General features: G+C 39.4%; 2 protein-coding genes across 9 annotated transcripts in view; one reads left to right on the top strand and one right to left on the bottom strand.

Annotated features, from left to right (window-relative positions):
• Nucleotides 1–15,814, top strand: part of CRBN (cereblon) — a 38,584-nt gene extending 22,770 nt beyond the window's left edge. For 3 of the 4 annotated variants that reach the window (XM_042930012.1, XM_042930008.1, XM_042930011.1), the window contains 2 exons: nucleotides 805–967; nucleotides 15,736–15,814. In XM_042930012.1, the coding sequence (XP_042785946.1) occupies nucleotides 805–967; nucleotides 15,736–15,777 (205 nt within the window). In that variant the 3' untranslated portion in view covers nucleotides 15,778–15,814. Of the gene's footprint in view, nucleotides 1–804; nucleotides 1,877–15,735 lie in introns of those variants that run through there. The other variant, XM_042930010.1, reaches the window with a different exon arrangement.
• On the bottom strand, nucleotides 2,676–22,870 carry TRNT1 (tRNA nucleotidyl transferase 1). 5 transcript variants are annotated; one of them, XM_042930014.1, is made up of 8 exons: nucleotides 22,740–22,870; nucleotides 21,492–21,666; nucleotides 15,225–15,418; nucleotides 11,309–11,447; nucleotides 7,052–7,178; nucleotides 4,803–4,996; nucleotides 3,771–4,024; nucleotides 2,676–3,594 (listed from the first exon to the last, which is right to left on the bottom strand). In XM_042930014.1, exons 2-8 carry the CDS (start codon nucleotides 21,637–21,639, stop codon nucleotides 3,340–3,342), a joined length of 1,311 nt encoding a protein of 436 aa, XP_042785948.1. In that variant the 5' UTR covers nucleotides 21,640–21,666; nucleotides 22,740–22,870; the 3' UTR covers nucleotides 2,676–3,339. The 5 variants fall into 5 exon arrangements, with proteins under 5 accessions (XP_042785948.1, XP_042785949.1, XP_042785950.1 ...); XM_042930015.1 differs by lacking the exon at nucleotides 22,740–22,870 and adding an exon at nucleotides 22,316–22,708; XM_042930016.1 differs by lacking the exon at nucleotides 22,740–22,870 and adding an exon at nucleotides 22,459–22,708.
• Nucleotides 22,871–23,562: the final 692 nt, after the last annotated feature.

Genomic DNA, 23,562 nt, shown 5'->3' with positions numbered 1-23,562 from the left:
GTCTCACTAAATGTATAGTTGGAAAGTTGGCAACTGCAGTTATCCTTAAATTAGCTATACAGTTAACCCAGACCTCTTTCATTTTCCTTTTAGCTCATTCTGAAAATCAGCTGGCTTATGACCCAGCAAAACTGTATCTGAACCAGTATATTCCATAATGTGTCAAACCAGAGAATATCCCAAGCAGTAATAGACAAAACAGATGCAGAAACCATTTAGTCCTGGTTTTGCTGAATGGCCTTCAAAGTATGAGCCTGATATAGCACCACCTGGAAACTTGTTAGGGTTGTTGAAAATACTATTAAGGCTGAGGAAAGTATAAGTAGTCAGAGGTAAGCTGAGTATGGATTAGTGGTTATACTTGCCATTTTGGACTTAGGACCATGTGACTCGAACTGTCCAATCTTATTTGATACAAAACTAGAATTAAGAGATATACCCTAGGGACGTAAGAAATGGTTTGGTTGATTTTTCTAGTTACAGTTTGACTCTTCTGACAAAATCATTCTTACTGTAGACGAGTAGGTCTAAAATACAGGTCTCTCTCCATCCCACCCCCCATTTTGACTTGACACCAGTGTATTTATGGAGGTGGTTGGTTGGTGTTTTCTAACATGACTGCAATATGAAACCGCCAGGGAAAAGTACCTGTGAGTTAATCCACATTAACAAGATTAGTTTTACACCGCTTAAGAGCACAGTCAAAACTACAGAATTTGGCTCTGTCTTCCTAACAGATTTACCGTGATAGCTTGGGATACAAAAATGTGTTTCCTTACCTGATACCTTTCTTTAATTGTGTAGGTACGCCTGGACTATCGCCCAGTGTAGGATCTGTGCAAGCCATATTGGATGGAAATTTACAGCCACCAAAAAAGACATGTCACCTCAGAAGTTTTGGGGTTTGACTCGATCTGCTCTATTGCCCACAATCCCAGACACTGAAGATGAGATAAGTCCAGACAAAGTAATACTTTGCTTGTAAACAAATACATTAGGGATAAAGTTATTTATCAAGTTGGTCTTCTAAAAATCAGATCTGCTTTGGAAATTCCTGCTTTTGATGCATACCTAAGTAAAAAGCAACATTACATGGAAGGTTCCAAATGGTATTTAAAGATTTAAATTAAAATTAGGAATATCTACTTTAGTACCTTGGTACCATTATACTCTGGCTTGCCAGAATGTCCCTGATAGGACATGAAGACCTCACTGAAAGTGATGGCTTCCTGCAGAAAACATATTTGAAATTCCTCTTTTTGAAAGAGGCAAAGAAGAAAGGCTTTAATTTTCTTTAGTTTCTCTCATACTGATTTGTAAATTTTGAAAATATTAAAGAGTTAAAATATGCAGTTTGAGCCCCAAAAAAGTGTTCCTTATGTATTTGTTAGTGAAAAACGGTAACTTATGTATTTACTCTTTAATTTGAACCTAAACTACTATGGAGCAGGGATGCTAAAACATACCCTGTTCAATAAGGCTCCAAGTGACACTCTATTTTGTAAGCAATTTTGTTCCATGTAACTTGAAAAAAATTGTAAGTAAACTTTAAGAGCAAACAATATTACACATCCTCATTGTTTAAATAATGTAAAATATTTACTCACAAGCCAATAATTTAAGATGAAGTTCTAGATAGACTGATTTGCTACCTACCTCTTTGCTTATATGTTCAAGTGTTTTTTGGATCCTTTCACATTTGTGTAATTTTGATATTCCTTCACTGCTTTACAAAATTAACTGGGAAAAAAGTTCAACCAATGGGGGAAAATGTATGAGGCCCAGCCAAAAGCAGACTGTTAAAATCTGTGATGTTGTAATATATTATTTTCTTTTACCAAACATGCCATGGCTGTGACTGCCTAGACTTAAAACATCAACTGAATCTCATGCTGCATTATTTATATACAGGAAGTAAATGAAACCCAACTCAAGAATGCTGTCAGTTCTTTAAGAGTATATGCCAAGATTGTAGTTTTTTTCCTAAGCTATTACTACTACTGAGAACATTGGGTTTATAGGACTGTACTAGTTCTTCAGTCTTACACTAAACTAAAACTTATTTCCAATAGCAAAGCACATCTCTACACTGAAACCAGTCACAGAGAAGGAACACTGCTTTTACTTTTGCCATCTGAAAGGTGTAACCTCACAGAATGTTCTATTTTGTTTACTGACACTTGCAAATAAAAGTTTCTGATATTTAAAAAAAACAACAAAAAAAGCATATAACACTATTTTTAAGTGGGACTTAAATTACTGACCTGTCTGGCTACACAAAAGTAAAATGTCACAATGCTGAAATAATACGTTGCACCCATTTACCTACTGAAAACATTTAGAGCTCAAACCTTTTACTTTAAAAGACCATGTGTGCAGGGGCACCTGGGTGGCTTAGTCGGTTAAGTGTCTCTCACACCTCATGAGTTCGAGCCCCACGTCGGGCTCGGTGCTGACAGCTCGGAGCCTGCTTCGGATTCTGTGTCCCTTTCTCTCAAATATAAACAAAGAAACATTAAAAAAAGAAATTAAAAGACCATATGTACAGGCCTGTTCACGGACATTATAATGTAGGCCACATCTTTAAAAAGTTAACACTGACCTTAATTTGTCAGTATGTAGAATATGTGTGTATGTGTAATGATATATACTGTCACATACCACACACATTTCTCTTCCAATTCCAAAGGGAATGTTTATTAAAATAATAGGCTCAAGAGTAACTGTCAAGCCAATCTTTCTCAGGCCTAGCATGCATAAATTATGACAAAAGTATCAACTACATACTAAAACAGCTTGCTAGAACAAGTTTTGGGTATACGAATGCCAGCTACTTGGGACACATCTGGTCTTCATTATTTTATATAGGCCATTTTGTCAACTACTGTGTTATCAACACACTGTTGTAAGTTTCACTTCTTACCTGGATTCCAGAACGATAAAATAATGCAGTTATTTCAATTACAAACATTAAGAAACACTTTTATCGAGTTACCACGTTTTAAGATCAATCAGTAACACGCTATACCAAAAAAAAAAGAAGAAAGCCTAGACAGATTACAACAGGGGGAAACTATACTATTTGCAGTAGGAACTACTCCAAAAGAATCACAGGGTTCAGTGATATAAATCAAATTAAGAGGAGGTAGACTTCAGTTTACTGCCTAAAATATAATTAGATCTCACAAAATAAGACCTTTACTCATCTGAAGAGGTCCTCTACGCTGGCTTTTATTCTGCTATATATTCAAGTCTCTCTTAAATCTAAGAGGGAAGGGAAAAAAAAAACGAACAAACTAGTTTTACCAAAAATTTTCTGCTATTTAATATCCGCTCTCATCAATTTTCACTCTTCTTTATGTAACTTAGGAGTTCATCTTTCTCCATTTGGTAACCGCTTTTTTTCCACTGTTCTCGTAACTGCTGCAACAGAGCCCCAATTTCTTTTCCTGAAGAAATGCCTACTTTTCTGATGTCATGGCCACTCACAGGAAATGGAGGAATGCACCATTGCTGCATTTGCTCAAGAAGACGATGCTCTCCTTGGTACTTCAGGAGTTCACACACACGGGTCGTTGCATCAGATTCCCTAGACTGAGTGCCACAATCAAACACTTAGTTTCACCACACATTAGAATGCTTACTAATCATCTTACCCTAAAAGGTAAATAACCAATGTGAAATTTTTCACTTAAAATAAATGAAATCCACAGAACACACTGGGTCTTAGTATTAATAAATTAGTTCTGACCAAGCCTGTATATACTTACATCTATAATGAAGTCTTGATAGGGTTTCAATGGTTCTGAACTATCTGCTGCTTTAACCAAATCTTTTCTGTTTTTAACTACAAATATACCAAGGTTTTTCTCTTCTTTTGAGATCTTCAACCTCAAATCCAATTTTGTGACATCATCCTGTACTTTGAATAATGAGGCCAAGACAGTCATTGGCTTTGGTGAAAAACCTTCAACATTTTTACTGACTTTGTTAAATTCTTCTAAACTTGCATTAGTAGGTAAGCCTGTAGGGACAAAAACAATTTTTCACCTATTTTTATTTTTTACAGTGGATAAATTTAATAAAACACATTAATCTCCTCAACCAATCACGGCTATAGTATACTAAATGTCCTGCCACTAGAACTCACTGGTTCAGTGTGATGCTCCCATCTTACAGGTAAACCACTGATAAACTGTTGCTATTCTTTCCTATAATCCCCCCAAGACCTACAGTAAGGAGCCCTAAAACATTAATTTCCAGAGGCGGTGGTGTCAGACGCACAAGTGACACTACTGACTTCTCACCGAGCTACTGTCACACAACATCCACCCCCCACCCACCATTCAATAACTATTTGAAATACACCCAAGTTTCCTTAAGTATGCGGTAGCATATACCACTGTTCTTTCTGAACATTATAACATTAATTTCCATATATGTTACCCTTTAAGTGCCTCACATGTATTAATTCACTGAATGTCTCAGCCCTTCCTTTAGATAGATGCAACTATTTTCACACCCCTTTTTTAGATTCAACAACTAATGATTAAAGAACTAATCCAAATCACAAAGCTGATATGCGGCAAAGCATCAGTCAAACCCAGGTCTGATACCAGAGGCCACTGTGTCCTACTTCAGTGCTGTGCTGTCTTTGAGCTGTGTCCTCCTACCTGTGATCTCAGTTTATCCAACTTTAAAATACTCTCTTTCTCCTTTTGGAATTAGTCAAACATTCTTATGAAATTGTAAACCAGGTATCTCTTTGTCAAAATCTCAAATATTTTATAACTTCTTCTCACCTATGTAAGGAGCCACACCAAGATCATAGATGAGGTTAATCAAGTGATTTACATGGTTACCAATAAGAATTTTTTTCAGTTCCACCCAAATTCTCTCCCCTGATATTCCAGCCAAGCCTTTTGCATTTTCTGCAATCGCTTCCAAAGTCTCAGGATCGTGGTCACCAGGCTTGTCTACAATTCTCCCATAAAACCTACAAAACAAAATTTTCAGACGATGTTACCTCTAGTTGGCATATCACTAGCAAAAATCTAGTTTTTCATTTTACTGGTACTATTCCATACCTCTACTACAAGACAACAAGACAACAGAATTAGGGGCCTTAGAAATCATCTGGTCAATTCTCTCTACCTTCTCTTTGTTCCCAGATGACAAAACTGAGATCCAATAAAATGTAAATAACATTCTGTAATTAGCAAGAAGTAAAACCCTCTGCTCAGTCTGATTTGCAAATCACTGAGCCACTTAGAATGGCTAGCAAATGTACTTCTTGGAACTGGTACCTATACTGAATGAATAAAATAGCATTCTTGGAAAGGCACCAAAACAACACCAGAATGCCATCAATGGAGCAGGGTACAAAGTATGCCTGTCTGTGCCCATCAATACTTTTTAAAAAAAATTTTTAATGCTTATTTTTTGAGAGAGAGTGTGTGTGAGTGGGGGAGGGAGAGAGAGAAAGGGAGACACAGAATTTGAAGCAGGCTCCAGGCTCTCAGCTGTCAGCACAGGGCCCGATGAGGTGCTCGAACCCATGAACCATGGGATCATGACCTGAGCCAAAGTCGGACGCTCAACTGACTGAGACACTCAGGAGCCCCTAGTACCCCTCAATACTTTTAATAAAGAGTTTCAAATAGGACACATCTAGTTGCAGACACAGGAGTGTATTTCTTGTAATCTCAGAAATAGAAGCCTTAAAGTATACCTGTATGAACACATCTTTAAAATTCATTTATAATGTACATTAAATGACAGTAACTATGGATGTCAGCCTGTGTTCTATTATTTGCAAAGACAGTCTGCAAATACTGAAATTTAAAGAACATTTACTAACAAAATATGTAGGCTCTGTTACAGAATACTCCAGATGTGATCCTAAGCAGTAAAAAATATTACTACACATAAACTAGCCACTTAGAATATTTAAAAAAAAAAATAGAACTATCCTACGACCCAGCAATTCCACTACTAGGTATTTATCCAAAGAATAGAGGAGTGCTGTTTGAAGGGGCACATGCACCCCAGTATTTATAGCAGCACTATCAACAATAGCCAAAGTATGGAAAGAGCCCAAATGTCCAAATGATGAATAAAGAAGATGTGGTTTATATATACAATGGAGTATCACTTGGTGATCAAAAAGAATGAAGTCTTGCCATTTACAACATGGATGGAACTAGAGTGTATTATGCTAAGCAAAATAAGAGAAAAACAAGTATCATATGACTTCACTCATATGTGGAATTTAATATACAAAACAGATGAACATAAGGGAAGGGAAGCAAAAATAATATAAAAACAGAGAGGGGGACAAACCATAAGAGACTTAAATACAGAACAAACAGGATTGCTGGAGGGATGGGGGGGATGGGCTAAACTGGCAAGGTTGCATTAAGGAGGACACTTGATGGGATGAGGAGTGGGTGTTACATGTAAGTGATGAATCACTAAATTCTATTTCTGAAATCCTTATTACACTATATGTTAACTAACCCGGATTTAAATATATAAAAAGTAAAATAAACATTAAAAAAATTTGAAAAAGGTTAGAACCCAGATTTTAAAAATCATTTCTATCCACAAAACCATGGAAATGCATTTCATGCTTACTAAGTTCATCTAAGGGATTTCCCATGACCACCTCAAACTATAACCCATGTGAAGGCAAAGACTTTGACCGGTTACTCCGTGTTCAAAGCACCCACCACAGTGGTTGGCCTGTGGTGAGCATTCAATTATCTGTGAAATGAATGATGAGTGCAGAACATAAAAAGAACACTGGACACAAGAAAAATGATTTAAAGCTGAATTATATAAAACCATCAAAGAATGCAGTAAATATCCTTGGGAAAGAAAATACGAAGCATCTAAGTAATCTCTCACAGTAAGTCACATTTTACTAAATCTATCAGGGACAGACATTTGGGATGTCACCATTTTGTACACTCACCTGTGCGTTTCACATGCTCAGAATTGTGCTCCAGGGTATTAAAAACTATTACCATTATTTAAAAAAAATTCTTACCGGAAATATCTTAAAATTCGAAGATAATCTTCTTGTATCCTCTGTTTAGCATGGCCAACAAATCTAACTTTCTTATTTTTTAAATCTTCAAAACCACTGAAGTAGTCAAATAAGGTACCATCAAAACCTATTCATTAAAGAAGCGGGGAGAGATATCATCACTGTTAACAAGTAAGACCCAGAAAACAAGAAAGTCAGCTAAAAACTATTATAAACAGTAAAAATTAAGTGAAGAGTTACAAAGTTAAAATAGACATGAATAGCATTCATCCATATCCACTATCAAATAGAAGACATAATGGAATAAAAGGCTGTATTTATAACACCAACTAAAAAGATAATATCCAAGAATGAACTAAATAAGAAATACGCTAGTATGAATTGGGGTCGAGACACCAAACAAGCTGATTTTCAAGTAAATATGAGAGAATAAACAAGAATAGCCAAAATAATCTGGGGGAAAAAATAAAAAGCAAAAATAAAATGGAAAAACTAAACCATAGGAAAAAACATTTATGATCCTGGAATGGGGAAAACCTTTAAAAATATACAGTTAACCCTTGAACACAGGTTTGAACTACATGGGTCCACGTAGAGGTAGATTTTTACAGTACTGTAAATGATTTCTCTCATTTTCTTAACACTTTTCTCTACCTTGCTTTACTGTAAGAACGCAGTGTATGATACATAGACCATACAAAATTTGTTTTACTTGATTGTTTCTGTTATCAGTAAAGCTTCCTATCAATAGGCTATTAATACTTAAGTATGGGGACGGGGGAGTCAAAGTTAATATGCAGATTTTACACTGCATGGGGATTTACCAAGAAACTAAAATTAGATACACACACACCCACAACACCAGAGCCTTAAGGAAATAATTCAACCACGCAAAAATCAAAGGTGCCTTCATGGCAAAAACCACCATAATGAAAAGCATACTGAGAAAAATACTAAGTTAATAGAGTCAAATACCAAGTTTCCATAATATACAAAAAGCTTTTGTAAATAAATAAAAATACCACATATAAATAGAAGAAATCAGTAGAAATAAGCTAAGGAAATATTTTTAAAAACCTTAAAAAATGAATATTTTGCAACCTTACTCATAAAAAATTATAAATCTTTGAGGCAACATTTTTTCACATTTCTATCACGTGGCAAAAATCCAAGTCTGACTGCACTGAGCAAGGGTATGGTGAATCAGATCAGGAGATAACTCTGCAGCCTTTTAAGCTTCATGAATTCTGAACCATGTGAACCTGATACCCATTCAAAGAAATGTAACCAAAAAAATTCCCACTATAATATGTTCTTTCATATGTAAACAAAAAGAAAAAATTAACATAAGGCATATAAAACCTCAAACAGTAGAGTGCCCAGTTCATTTCAGTTATCCTTGAACTTTTGCTAGTTTTAAAAATTAAAAATCTCCTGTCCCGGGCAAACAGACAGCTGGTCACTCTAGGGACTGAAAAAAACAGCAAAGACAGGTACCATTCAATCATCCAAATGGTGGTGGGGGGTGGTCAGTGATCCTGAGAGATGCTTTACCTTATAAAGGCACTGCTGCTACCTCTGAAGAACAACTACTTGTCAATTTATTTGTTTGAACTGTAATGCTCTTTGATTATCCCAAATGCAATACTGGTAAGCTCAAGCATAACACTTCCCAAACTTTTGATTTATATAGCATTTTGATATATATAGAAATTTGAAAGGCTCAAAATTCAAAGAAATAACAGAAAATGGGAAAAAATATGATTACGAAGTAGCAAATACATGAGGTCTATCGGTCTCTTAATGTAATTTCTCTTAATGAAGTGACGGCTCTCCCTGGTGAGCATGGAAATACTAAAGTCCTTTTCACTAAAGGAAAAATCAAGGTTGGAGGCAAAAACAAAAAACAAAACAAAACAAAACAAAACACAGGATAAAACGAGCAAAGTGTGAGACACAAAGTAACCAGAAATGGCAAAACTAGGAATGCTTCACCCAGTAAGGCTTGAAAAAAACCTGGACAGAAAAAGTAAAAATTAGTGACAATACACACTGATAGGTGTGCACTTTGTTTTTTGCTCTGAATATCACTTTCAAAATATAATGCATAAAAGTAAGAAATAAAGCAGAGTTGCTAAGAATAATGTAGTGGTCAAGAACGTGACCTCCAGAGCCAGGACACTTAGGTTGGAATCCTAATTCTACAGTTTACCAGCTGCATGACTTTAAGCAAATTACTATAGGTTAAATAGCAGTATCTGCTCCATAGGGATGCTGGGAAGATTCAATTGCTGTGATGTGCTCAGAACCATGCCCGGCACATTACAAGGGCTCAGCAAATGGTAGAAAACAGTAGTACAGGGCACCTGGGTAGCTCCGTTGCTTAGGTGTCTGACTCTTGGTGTCGGCTCAAGTTACGCACTCACAGCTTATGAGTTCAAGCCCCGTGTGAGGCTCTGCACTGACTATGTGGATGGAGCCTGCCTGGGATTCTCCTCACTGTTTCTCAAAACAAATAAACTTTAAAAAAAAAAAAAAAAAAGAAGAAAGAAAGAAAAGAAAGAAAAAAGAAAGGAAACAGTGAAACAGTAGTACCAGTAAGAACAGCTTTTACTTTTATAAAACAGTATACTGAAAAAGAATTATTAACTTCTTTTAGTTAGGTATGCTTAGGAGAAGCTAGTTACAGATTTTATACATTGCAGTAGTTGCAGCAGTTTACCCTAAGTCAGAATGAGGTAAAAAGAAAGGGGGGAGGGGGGGTCCTGGGTGGCTCAGTTGGTTAAGTGTCCGACCTCAGCCCAGGTCATGATCTTGGGAGTCCATGGGTTCGAGCCCCTAGTCAGGCCCTGTGCTGACAGCTCAGAGCCTGGAGCCTGCTTCAGATTCTGTCTCCATCTCTCTCTGCCCCTCCCCCACTCATACTCTGTCTCCCAAAAATAAATAAATGTTAAAAAATCTTAAGAAAGAAGAAGAAATGAACACCGGGAGTGTGATCACATAACGGAGGGACAACATGCCACCAACTGGACTGATAAATCATGTAGGCTATGGAAACCCAAGGTCCAATCATGGTAGTCTGTGACCTGAGCTAAGTTACTTAACATCTCAGTCTGTTTCCTCATAAAATGGATTTTATCCTCAATGAAGTTTTCCTGACAGTTAAATGAGATAAAGTGTATCAAGTGACTCAGAACCTAGCAGGTGCTCTAAAGACATCATCTTTAATGTAATTAGCAGGAGATCCCACCTACAACCCCCTTCTCCATCCCATGAAGCAAATACTATTACAGGTTTTCTCCACTATCTGAAAGTTCACTTTAGGCCACGCTGCCTTTACAAAAGACCTACTCTAAAAGCTGTTTTCACTACCTGAAAGAAATCTGGAAAAGGATTTTCATTTTGATGAAATAGTAATTGCTTCCTCAACTTACACCATTTCAACTTAAGAAAGGTGACACAGAATACTTTTGGATAGCGAGGAAACCTATACTTCATCCTTTCACTATTACTGCTGCCACAACCAGGTTATGAAAAGTGGATGCTTCATCTCTCTTTTCTAATCCAAAGTGTTAAACATAAAGGGCTTGCCTAAAACTTAAAGTACAAAAAATAATGCTTCAATTAAGCACTAACTTAATTCACCTACTATGAGTCTCACTGGCTTCATTCACACAAAAATCAAGCTGAGATGATAAACAGGTTTTCTCTTGCATGAAACTCTGATTCAAGATGATTCCTAAAATGCAATGCCATGAAAGAGTCTGATGTTGTGCCGAGGCACAGCAACAGAGAGGCTGCTGAAGTCATTTATCAGTCTGCATCCAGGCACCAGAAGAAGAAGAGCTAGGGTGGGAACCCACGAAAGATGTGCAGTGGAGAGTGACATGGGGGACATGCATTTTTCTTACCTGAAATGTTAACCATTTTTAGATGCAATTAGTAAGTTAACACTGAATGTGTACATGTGCCAGTCACTGTTCTAAGGACTTAAAACTGTTAACTTCTTTTATCCTCACAACAGCCTTACAACGGAAGCTAATATTAACATCCTCCTTTTATAGCTAGTGAGTCATGGAGTCAGAATTTGAACCTGGGACTTCTGGCTCCAGAATCATCTTTTAACCCATATGCTACACTGTTTCTTAGATGAAACTAATGCAACTTCCCAGGTTGGAGGACATTTCCAGAATGCAGATTCACTTTAAAAGGCAGCTTTCAGACAGAATGGATTAAAACATGATCTCCAGATATTACCTAAAAACATAGAATTTATAGTGAGATCTCTGCGTTCAGCATCTTTCTGCCAATCAGTTGTGAATTCTACCTCAGCGTGTCTTCCATCAGTGACAACATCAATCCGCAGTGTAGTAATTTCAAAATTTTCTTCATGAAGCTGTAACGAAATTTTTTTTAGTTTTTAGAACACTGGATGAACTGAAAAAAATGAGTTCTGACACATACATCTTTCTTTTCAAAGTCACCTACTGCACATGTATCTTGAAATAGAAAGACAACCACAATATTCAAAGACAGAGCCAAAGAATATTTTTAAAAAATAAATGCATCTTAATTTGAAAAGATGAGTTTGGGACACCTGGGTGCCTCAGTCAGATAAGCGTCCAGCTCTTGATTTTGGTTCAGGTCATGATCTCACGGTTTGTGAAATCAAGCCCCGAATTTAAGCTCTGCACTGACAGCAGAGAGCCTGCTTGGGATTCTCTTTCTCTGCCCTCCCCCTTCTCAAAAATAAGTAAATAAACTTTAAAAAAAAAAAAAAAAAAGGGAGTCTGATGTTTAAAAAAAGACAGCTCTAACAAATGTTGTGGCAGAGGAGTGAGGAGGCCTTTAAAACAGTATATTCTAGTTCTTCCAATTTCAATTCAGGCTACTTTGAAATATTTTATAATAACTCTGGTTTGCAAAGAGCTGATTATCAATTTACAACATATATACCACTGAGCAAAGGATTGAAAGAGGAAAAAACACAAACCCTTAACACATCCTGCAACTCACTTACTGGTAATCAATGAAGTCGAAATAAAGTGCTACATATGTCATGGGAAGAAAGATTACCTCAGCTGGGAAAAGCTGAGTAGCTTCAAGAACGACTGACATGTGAGCTGAGCCCTGAAAACTAAGTAGGATCTGCACATGCACACGTAAGAATAACATTTCAAATCAAGAGAAAAGATGACCAAAGGCACAGTGGAGAGAAAGAAGGGATATTATCTGCGCAAAAAAGTATAGCTGACAAACAGCATGTTAGCACTGAGGGGTAGACAGCAAAGGGTTTTACATGCCATGCAGGAATTTGGAATCTCTTCATTAAGAGCTGAAAACCACTACTGATCATTGGAAGTCTGTTCTGGCATTCCTCTCAATCTCATTTCTTTTCTAGAAACAAGTTAGCTCTAGAACTCAAGAATTTAAGGCACACGTTTTCTCTCACGGCAAGTGGTAAGTAAAAGGTTTGAAATATGAAGACTGAGGCGCCTGGGTGGCTCAGCCAGTTAAGTGTCCAACTTCGGCTCAGGTCATGATCTCGCAGTTCATGGGTTTGAGCCCCACGTCAGGCTGTGTGCTGACAGCTCAGAGTCTGGAGCCTGCTTCAGATTCTGTCTACCTCTCTACATACCCCACTTGTGCTCTGTCTCTCTCTCAAAAATAAATAAACATTAAAAATTTTTTTTAAAAAAGAAATATGAAGACTATGTGAAAATCACTGTAAGAAATAGACCCCTGGAATGCCTACCTTACCCAGGCAAAGAACCAGAGATTACCTCATTAGAAAGGCTAGCCTAAAAATGGTTACACCTTGGGACACCAGATACAGTGGGAATGAAGCACCCCAATGAAAACAAGATTAAGTGGGGAAAAAAAAAAAAAAGAAAATCAACATGACCTTTATTCCCTTTCCCCACTTGGTTTTTCAAAATGCTAATAACCAGATTTATTCTGGAATAAGGAATAGGCCTACTCATATGGATAGTGATGGTCCCACAACTGGCTGATGTTTCCCACACAAAACTAGAGTAAATCTCTCAAGTCACTTTACAAACACCAGAGGATCACACAAACGTAAGGAAAGAACCAAACCCAGTTAAAGAAAGCCAACAGGAAAGACAGAAAAAGCTCAGAGGAAAGAGAGACATTATCCAAGTAACTATTAACTGGTATCCTAAAGGAAATAAGATACTGCATCTGAAACAAGAAAAGGAAGTTTTCAAAAGAAGAAAGACCTCTTGGGGTGCCTGGGTGACTCAGCTGGTTAAGCGTCCGACTTCGGCTCAGGTCATGATCTCATGGTTTGTGAGTTCAAGCCCTGCATCGGGCTCTGTGCTGACAGCTGGGAGTCTGGAGCCTGCTTCAGATTCTGTGTCTCCTTCTCTCTCTCTGCCCCTCCCCCACTTGTACTCTGCCTCTCTCAAAAATAAATAAATGTAAAAAAACAAAAAAACCTGGATGATCAAGCTAAGGCAATCTCATGGAAAGACAAAGATAGGAGAATATAAATTAGGAGACAAAGGTAAAGATAGAAGCTCAGACCCCGTGATCCAATATCCAACATCACAGGAGTTTCCAAAGCTGAAGATACTGAACAAAAGGGATGAAATGAGGAGAGGAATACAAGAAGGCCCACTAAGTGTCCCCACACAATGAATGAAAAAACACATACAAACCAAGCACGGCATCTTGGAACTACAAACACCTGATAAAAAGATCAGAAAGGCTTCAGGGCAGGCAAAAAATCTGGTCTCAAACAGAAGAGAAATGTGAATGAGCTCAGACTTCCCAGTGGCAACACAGGCAGGTGGAAAACAGTCTTTACAGTTCTGAGTGAAAATGACTGCCAGCCTCAAATTCTACAACCAGTAAAACTAACAGACCAGTGTGAAGGTAAAATAAAAATATTTTCAGACATGTAAGACTTTTCCAGGTTTCAAACTATTAAAATGAGAGCAAAAAATCAGAGCACCTGGGTGGTTCAGTCGGGTAAGCGTCCGACTTCAGCTGAGGTCATGATCTCAAGGTTAGTGAGTCTGAGCCCCACATCAGGCTCTGTGCTGACAGCTCAGAGCCTGGAGCCTGCTTCGGATTCCGTGTCTCCCTCTCTCTCTCTGCCCCTCCCCTGCTTTCTCTCTCTCTCTCTCATAAATAAACATTAAAAAAATTTTTTTTTAATGAGAGCAAAACCAAGAAAGAATATCACACAGGACTCAGGACCAAGGCAGTCTAGTAAGGAAGAGGCCGGGAAATTCCCAGAATCTGGTGCAGGGAAATCTCGAGATGAGGAATGAGGAGCCCGCCCAGAACATACAGATATGAGAGGAGAGAATGCACCAGGTGAGGTGGCTCAAAACAAGGAACTGAAACTTGACGGGTTTACTCTGGTTTACTCTACTAAGAATTTTACAGAGTAGAGGAATGAATCAGTGGCACACAGAAAGCTACGTAAAAGAAAAATGTTATTAACTGCAGGGAAACCAAAATCACCCAAGAAAGGTAGTCACAATACACTTTACAATCCAGCAGTAAACCATAGTTATAAATGTAAACATTGAATATGAATTCAACCAAAAATGATGGTACATGTACACTGAGAAGACAAGGGAGAAGTGCCTGTGCTGCTGCTAAGAAAGCTGAGCTGCTCTCCTGTGCAGAAATCAGCAGACAACATCTTACACCCGGGAAATTTGAAACAAAGACAAACACTGCAGCAGAGAAAGGTCTTTTTTAGAACCGTGGGGCTAACAGGTAAGTACCATAACAACTAGCTACAGCAGAGGAGGCTACAGCAAAGGAGGATGCAGGGTTTAAGAGGGAGATAGAAAATGACTTTTTTTTTTTAATGTGTATTTATCTAGAGAGAGAGAAAGACAGAGAGCAGGGCAGAGGCAGAGAGAGGGAAAGAGAAATCCCAAGCAGGCTCTGCACCGTCAACACAGAGCCCGACGTGGGGCTCAAACCCACAAATTGCAAGATCATGACCTGAGCTGAAACCAAGAGTAGGATGCCAGACGTTTAACCCACTGAGCCGCCCAGGCACCCCAAGACTGACATATTTTTTTAGTTTTTTGTTACTTGATTTTTTTTAAAACCTAGAAAAAAACATAAAAATTATAAAAATTAAAGGAGAGGCAATGCAATTGCTGTCAAACCTTTCACTCACCCTGGCAGTAATTGTCCCATGCTTTTCCCCTTTGTTGTTTATCATGCGAATACCAGCAGACTGAAACATCTCCTTCATCTGAGCAGGGGTAGCAGTGGTAGCAAAATCCACATCTTGAGGCTTTACTCCACTTAATAAATCCCTCACTGCTCCTCCTGCTATTCTTAATTCATGATTTTCTTTCACAAATAAATCTGAGAGGAGAAAGAATATTTTTTACTTCACTGTATTTAAGAATTACGTAAGTACAAAGTTTTTCCCATCTATTAGGAACAGCAGAGATTATTTAACTGAACCTTTTCAGATAAAAATTAGGAGAACAAGGCCCACAGAAATGAAGTGACTTACCTATAGTAGAATGCCTGTCACAACTGTGAGAACAGGGAACTTGCAGAAATTTTCTTGGCAGATTTGGAAGATAATTCCGAATTCCACAATACTCCCAATGTCACCGATACAGATTTGAATTACAACCAAAAAGTAAAGTGAATAACTGCTTTTTCTATTTCAGAATTGTGAGGTGTTCTTACACCTATTTCTCTTTGGGTACTGATGCTGCAACTGTATGTTCATGCATAAAACTATGTAACTGTCAAACAACATTAGTCTACCACACCAGGTATGATAATGTTACAATGAAGAATCCGCCAAGAAAAAAAGTGCACATGATGTTATATCTGCTCCTATCTGTGTTCTAGAAAAGCCATATGAACGCTGGAACTACTGTAAGGAACTCAGTAGAGGAAACCCAGAGTGGACAAGACAAAGTCTACTATAATTACATAATGACTAAAGGACATCATATGGTACCTAGTGAGAATGACATCCAGGAAATGGCCATATATGACCCCCTAAGCCTTGGTTTTGACACGAGCTGGCCTGGCACCCACAACTGGGCCCCAGCGCTCTCCTGCTGAACATCATCTCAGAGAACATCCACGTCAGACAAGTCCACTCGGTGACCATGATGAATCAGTTAAGACAAGACAACTAGTAATCATGTCTGAACACAGAAGAGACACAAACACTGTCAGAGGCACCACCTTATGACAATTAATACATGGGACTGCTCCTTATTTACCCATCGGTTAACAGAGCAGAGTGCTGGGTTCTCGTCTCCTAGGTAAGAATTAAGACACGCATCAGATTTATCCTTGCTGCCTGATACCACCTAACCCACAGCAAAGCCCCACTTCTTAACACCCGCCCCAAAACACGAAACAAGCACAAATCCTACAAGAAGTTCTTTCTAAAAACCTTTTGCTGAGATACTCCAAGGTTCTCCTTGGTTGGTGTTCTCCCTCACTGCAGTAACAACGCACCTGGTGTGTTCCTTGTGGTCTCTGGCTGGTGGGCACTCTCACCTATTTAGCACTGAGGGAAATCCATCAGAGTTGTGGCATCCCTAATCACAACCCGATACGTTAACCTCCATCCCTACCCCTCATCTGCTCTTGCTCCTCCTCCTCCTCTACCTATTCTTCCTAAACCTTCCAGCCCCACTCTCTGCAGACTATCTAAAACAATCTGCTACAAAGCAACAAATGCTCCCACCCTCTGCCTCCTGGCCTTACCTTAAAAGCTCTCCCAGAGCTAAGTCCTTCCCAGGAGTATGTGTTCTTCTTTCACTCCATATTTATCAAGTCCCATTATCTGTCGCTATTAAGGGTTCCTTTAATATGGGGTTCAGGGCCCCTAACTATGTTACTCCAGTTTTCATGAGATTTATAGAGGTCCAGGACCCAAAAAGTGAAGGACTGCCATACTATTTCTGGACACTACCCTCATTTCTCCCTAGTTCACAGTCTCTTTATCTCCTTCCTGAACAAGAGGGCTACACCAGCCCCCTTAAATCCAGCTTCCACAGTCCAGACATAGGGCTCTAAATTATCAATGTGATTAAGCTATGCCACTGTTCCTCTGACTACTCCCAGCGCAAGATCCATATTTCGTCAGTACATTATACAAGGGCCTCCTGACCCATTTCTGTCTCATCTCTCACTAATCTCTGCATCACACTTTACATTCACCAAACTCTCCTGGTAGTTTCCATCTAACTGCTCGTACGGGTCACTTCACCCAAACACCTTCCCCACTTACTGATCTAGCTGAGCAGCTGGCCGTGAAAAGTCTTGGTGCGCAACCCACACCAAGAAAGGCATTTTGCATGGCAATCACTTGTACTTAAAACGAAGTTTCACAAAATACACACCACACAATCTCATCTACTGTATCCTCTTTCCCTGTGTTTTAATGCTGGTCATGACCACTAAATCGATTTTATGGTTCACTAATGGGCACCACCCAGAGTGGGAAAAAACACTGATCTATCTCATCCTTATCCTTACTCATCTTTTTTGATTCAGTTTAGAAAGCCTCTCCTGATGGCAGAGTTGACTGAATTTCTTCTAAGCTATCACAGTAACCTAGTTTTATGTGTACTAATTATACTAAAATTTCCTGTTCATTCTCAGGGTAGAAAACCTATCTTACTCATCTTTACACCAACATGGCTCACCAGAGAACTTAACTGTGATATCCTAGATTCAAAAAAATTAAAAAAAAAAAAAAACTAGAGTGGCCTCGTTGAAATGTGTATTGTTTACAGGTTTCTTCCTTCAAATTAACACAGTAAGAAACCATTTTGAAATCCAAAAAATGAGCAAGTTTTACTTTCATTTGAACTTACTTTAACAGGATGAAGAAGGTCAAGCCTGAATACAAGATAACCTCTGTTATAAGATTTTCATGCTGGCTCACTAAAATAAAATTTTAAGTTCAAAGTCACCTAATAAATTAACTGCATTATAGAAAGAGATCCAGAATTGAAAATAATCTAGTCATCATTTTGATTAGCCATATGGAAATAGATAACTATCTCCAAAAAACTCACGATTCTAACATTATGATACAATTGAGAAAGGCATATAAAGGCATATGTATATGCTTGTGTGGAACAGTCATAAAAACTGTAAGAAACCAATGATTTTATACGGACCTAAGAGTAGGGATTATCAGGCTTAGACACTCCTTTTTCCCTCAATTACTGTTGTATTCAATCTTACAGAAATCCACATTCCAACAAGTTTTATAAACTACATACTCAGTGAAATACCTAATGCAACTGAATTTAATTGTAAATTTAAGCCTGAGACTCAAGAAATGCATAATTTCATCATTCCAAAGCTATTAATTTGCTTCAACTGCCACATCTGATAATAAACGATTTTTAATTATGGCTAGCAATACAAAAGACCATGGGACATCACGTGTCAGAAAACTTCTATGTGTCTGTATTTTAATTTTATGTTAACTTTCAAAGTTTTAACTTCTGTGCTTTATGTTTTGAATTCTGAGTTTTGAAGGCTGGGGGTACAGAAAGTGAGTCGAAGTGTAAGACCATCCCATGGCATGACCACATACCACCAATATACAGAAGCTCCCAAATTTCAAGAGTGATCAGGTGTTCCTACTGTCCCAAATGTTACTTTGATGGTTTTATGACATCATATACCTAAGCAGTTAAAAGCTAACTGCTGAGTACTTATCCCCAGCATTGCTTATGGACTATAGCCAAGTGACCACAGAAGCTCTGGCTTGTCCACCAACCACGTAATGTAGGCAAAAACCACTATGTTTGGAACTTCATTCTCATGTACAGAATGAAGAAAAAAAATCTTATATGCCCCTAATATACCTCTACAGTGTTGTCCTCAAGCAACAGGAAAAACAAATTACATGACATAAACTGACAAATAATAAAATCCTATATAGGGTACAGAAAATCTACTATCCTAGTTTCCCAAATTCTTACATACTGGAAACTAATTTCACATGTGGCAAAGAAGCTATTAAGATCTGAGAACTGATATGGTATTTAACTGCACGGTATCACCACACAATAGCCATCATTAGTGTGTGTGTTTTTGAGTGTTGTTTTCATGGAGAACATCTTATTTTATTTACCAGGACACCCAGGTCTTTAGAAAGTAGCAAAAAACAAAACCAATTATTTGATTTTCTAACTGACTGAGCTTTGCACTAAAAGATTCCATTCTTGCTACTTCCACTATAGCCTAAAAATGTCAAGTCTAGAAAATGTCCATGTTCCCATCTGCCAGTCTTTCAAGGACAAGACCCTGTGGATAAACTACCTGTATCTTTCCACCCTATTTAGTTTCTAAATCCTTAGGATTTCACCTCTTAAAGTGGAGACAATTCAACTCTTGAGGTGACAGTAAGCCAAATGAAATTGTTAAAATAAAAGACGTTCAAGAACTTATAGCAATCAATATCCAGAGTCTTGTTTCCAAAAGAAAAATGCAGAAGGACCTGAAACAGGCCACCAACAGTTAATTACCTACATCCAAGCATTTGGCACCTTTCTTCCAAGAGGCCTCTTGCAATTGAAGATGGGAAGATTAGGAGCTGGGAAAGGCATATAAAGAAAGAACAAGCTTGAATTCAACTCAAATTTGGAGCTTCTAAACTCGTGTTGCTCAAATAGCAGGCACATGTGGTTACTGAACTGAGCACTTGAAATGCGGTGAATTAAGATGGTTAGTATGTGCTAACCATCAGATTTCAAAGACTTGTTACAAGAAGGATGTGAAATGTCTCCTTAATAATTTTTACACATATTTTATATTAAAATTATAGTATCTTAAGTAAAGTTGATAAAATGATTACTAAAATAATTTTCATTTTATTATTAATTTATTTATTACATAATTTATTAATTTCACCCATTTCTTTTTACCTTTAATGTGGTTACTAGAAAACTTTACATCACACGTTGTGACTGATACTTCTATTGCACTGGGAGTTTCTAGCATTTTTCACTGTAATTAAAACCCACAGGCAAGTATCAGCTTTAGGCCCTCGACTTCAAGACCACATGAAGAATCTATATGAATCAACAAGCTCTGGAGCACTGACCTCTGACGTGTATCTAAAAAATCATCTATGTGACAGGCTCTGTGCTGACAGCTGGGAGCCTGGAGCCTGCTTCAGATTCTGTGTTTCCCTCTCTCTCTGCCCCTCCCCCATTCATGGTCTGTCGCTGTCTCTCAAAACTAAATAAACGTTAAAAAAAAAAAAATTAAAAGAAAAAAGGGGGGGGGTGCCTGGGTGGCTCAGTTGATTAAGCATCCGACTTCAGCTCTAATCATCTCACGGTTCATGGGTTCGAGCCCCACAATGGGCTCTCTGCTGACAGCTCAGAGCCTGGAGCCTCCTTCGGATTCTGTGTCTTCCTCTCTCTCTGCTTCTCCCCCATTCATACTCTGTCTCTCTCTCTCTCTCTCAAGAATAAATAAACGTTAAAAAAAAATTTTTTTTTTAATCATCTAATTTCAAGAATAAGAAAGTAGCTTTGGGAATAAACTGATACAAGGAATGAATATAATGCCATGGTTCCTCCACCTTTTGTGCATCAGATTAATAGAGTGGAGCTCTTATAAAAATATATAGATGCCCATCCTCCCCAGAGATTCCAGTTTAGTGGGTCAGGGTGGGATCCCAGCATTTGTAGATCTTAAAAGCTTCCTAAGTGAATCTAATAGACAGCTAGGGTTGCAAACCACTGTATAAGCCATGCTCCTACATACATCTACCTTTGTGAATTTCTTACGGGCCACTAAAATACCACAGGTTTTGAAATACATCAGGGTGGCTGCTTCGGCAACAGCTGGGCTGATATTCCAAGATAAGGAATGAGAAAACTGTGACAAGCAATGGAAGTTGCTGTAATCAAGCACTTAGCTAAAGTCATTTCCCTTGCTCCTTCCAGGTAAGTTTTGCACATGCACAAACAGAGGGGACTCCTATTTCCTTCTGCCTCCTCTGCCTAGGCAGGAAATGCAGCTTGGTGGTTACAAGCTGGGTTCTGCAAACAAGGCTGCACAAGTTCAAAATTCAGCTCCCCAGTTATTATAAAAATGTTGGCACATTCCTAAGACTGTTTCCTCATCCACAAAACAAAATATATCTACACATTAAGCTAGTAAGCCAAATCTTGTAATGTACGTGAAGTACTTAGCACAATATACAGAAAAGCCGTGCTTTGTAAATGAAGTCACTGCTGGACTCTTACATTTTGGCTACTTTTGGATTACCCATGGTAAACTTTTCTTTCGTTAGGTCAACAGCAAAACAAAAACAAAAACAAAACGAAACAAAACCCTCGAGTGTTGGCTAAAAAACTTTAACCCTATGCTTCTCCATTCACATGGGCTTCCAAAGCAAGAAAGCATCCTAATCTCTCACCTGTCAGACTCTTCAATCCTTCTGTGAACAGTGACTGGAATTCTGGAGACTGCAACTTCATTGTAAACAGATACTGCTTGAAAAGGCACAGCCTACTCCAACTACAGCTCAGTAGTGGCCTGCGCCAGGGATTCAGGCACCTCAGCATCTGGGGACAAAGTCACCAACTATACATCTAGGAGAGAAACATGCATGCACAATAATGAAATCTCCAAGCCAAGGGAAACAAAGGGATCTACTGCAATTTTATTTAACTGAGACTCTCATCTCCTGTTCAGATGAAAAAACTGAAAACAGTGACAATATGAGAGGCAGACACCTATACTAGATCTATGCTTGTAGCTGTCCACTTTTGTACTCCTGAAGCACTTACTACTATACTCGCGTCCTCACATTTTACTGCTACAATACCCTCTGGAGAGGTGGGTTTCGGTTAAGGCTTGAGGGGAGCGGTCTGCTAAGGGCAGATGGCTGCAGAAAATGTAACTCAAACACTTGCAGGAACACTTGGCCTCCTCCAAAACATGGGACAATCACTGATGTTTATCACTGTACTTCCCCACCTGCCCCTGAGATTTATGACCCAGGGAGATTTCCTAGACACGAGAATACATGTTTCCCCAAGACTTGTCTTTGCTTCCCACTTTTTCCTCATTCACCATTCCCTCCCATTATGCCAGCTCCTGAGTCCCACCCACACCCTGTTTTCCATGTAAAGTGGGCCTCTTTGAGGGACCAACAGGATTCCAATTGACTCCGAAAGAAACCACTGGAGAACCATTCCTTTCCTTGGGAAGCAGCTTTCAAAACGCGGCGTTGCCCACCAGGAGGTGGAGCGAGTTCCGCTCATCCAGACCACGTGGGGAAGAAAAACAGTCTCCATCCAACTCCGCCTCAAATCAGAAAAACCCGCTAAGGACCCTGGCCCTGAAGTGGTATGTGCCGTGTCCCACACCAGGTGCCGGACCGAAAAAGCTTAGTGAGACCCTCCGGGGCCCGGCCTCGAGGAAGGGAAAGTTCCCGGGGAAGCCCGGTGAATCAGCCTGCAGTCACTGGAACGTGGCAGGGACACGGCCGCACGACCTCCACGTTAGGCTCCGTTCCGCGGTGTAAAGGAGCCCTCTCACCACCTCAGGGTCGCCCCAGGTGACCCTGCGTGGGGGAAGGTCGGCCGCGGCAGTCGCCCAGCAGCCCTCCCTGTGGCGCGCGGCCGCACGCCTGCCGCACGCCCCCCGCGCGCCCACTTACCAGCCCCGCCGCAGCCTTCGTCGTCATCGCAGCTCACGCACTTCCGGACGGCGTGCGCCGTGACGTCTCCGCCGTGCGTCTGTCGGCGGCGAATGGGGAATCGCAGCAGGGTGTGGGCGGGGCCCAGCGGGCTCTCTCTCTGCCCCTCCGGCCTCCTTAAGGCGCCGCCTGTGGAAGCGCGCAGTTTTCCTGCGCCCCGGAAGGCGGCCTTCACCCGGGACGTGCTGCTGGGGGGTCTTGAGGGGCGAGGGTCTGTTACTTACTTTAATCCCATCTCCCCACACCTTTCTCTTTCCCTGAGGTGGTCAGACGCCCATCTGCATTGCATGCCTGTGTGTCCTTGGACAAGTGTCACTGTCTTGTAAAATGAGACTGTCAATAAAACCTGTTTTAGGTTGCCGGGCTTACATGTCATGTTACTCTCCAGCAAGGAGGAAATGCTCAGTTAGTATTACTATTCCTGCCTGAGACATTTCATCAGGACGTAAGCACAGGGTTCGAGACACACTTGTTCTAAATGTAAGCCCTCTGGTCAAATGAAATGACTGCTCATGTTTTAATTTCCCACCTGGTTTATGTGAAGTCAGAAAGCTGTTGCAGGTGCAAAGTGAAGAACTTGGATTGTATTATCTCTTGGGTTCTCTCTTGGATTTTCTCTTTTTTTCCAGGGCTGAGAAGAGTAAATAAAGCGGCAAAGGAGTGGGAGTTTAAGTCCCAAATCCTTCAAAAAGGACATTTCCAAGAAATTTCCCAATTATGTTTAAAAATGAAACATATGATGCAGATTTTACTTAAGCATAGTCTTTCTAACATCACTTTAAAT

Source organism: Panthera leo, chromosome A2 (genome assembly GCF_018350215.1).
Source record: "Panthera leo isolate Ple1 chromosome A2, P.leo_Ple1_pat1.1, whole genome shotgun sequence".
Taxonomy (NCBI): Eukaryota; Metazoa; Chordata; class Mammalia; order Carnivora; family Felidae; genus Panthera; species Panthera leo.
The sequence above is the reverse complement of the archived record's forward strand: the minus strand, read 5'-3'. Positions and strand labels throughout refer to the sequence as shown.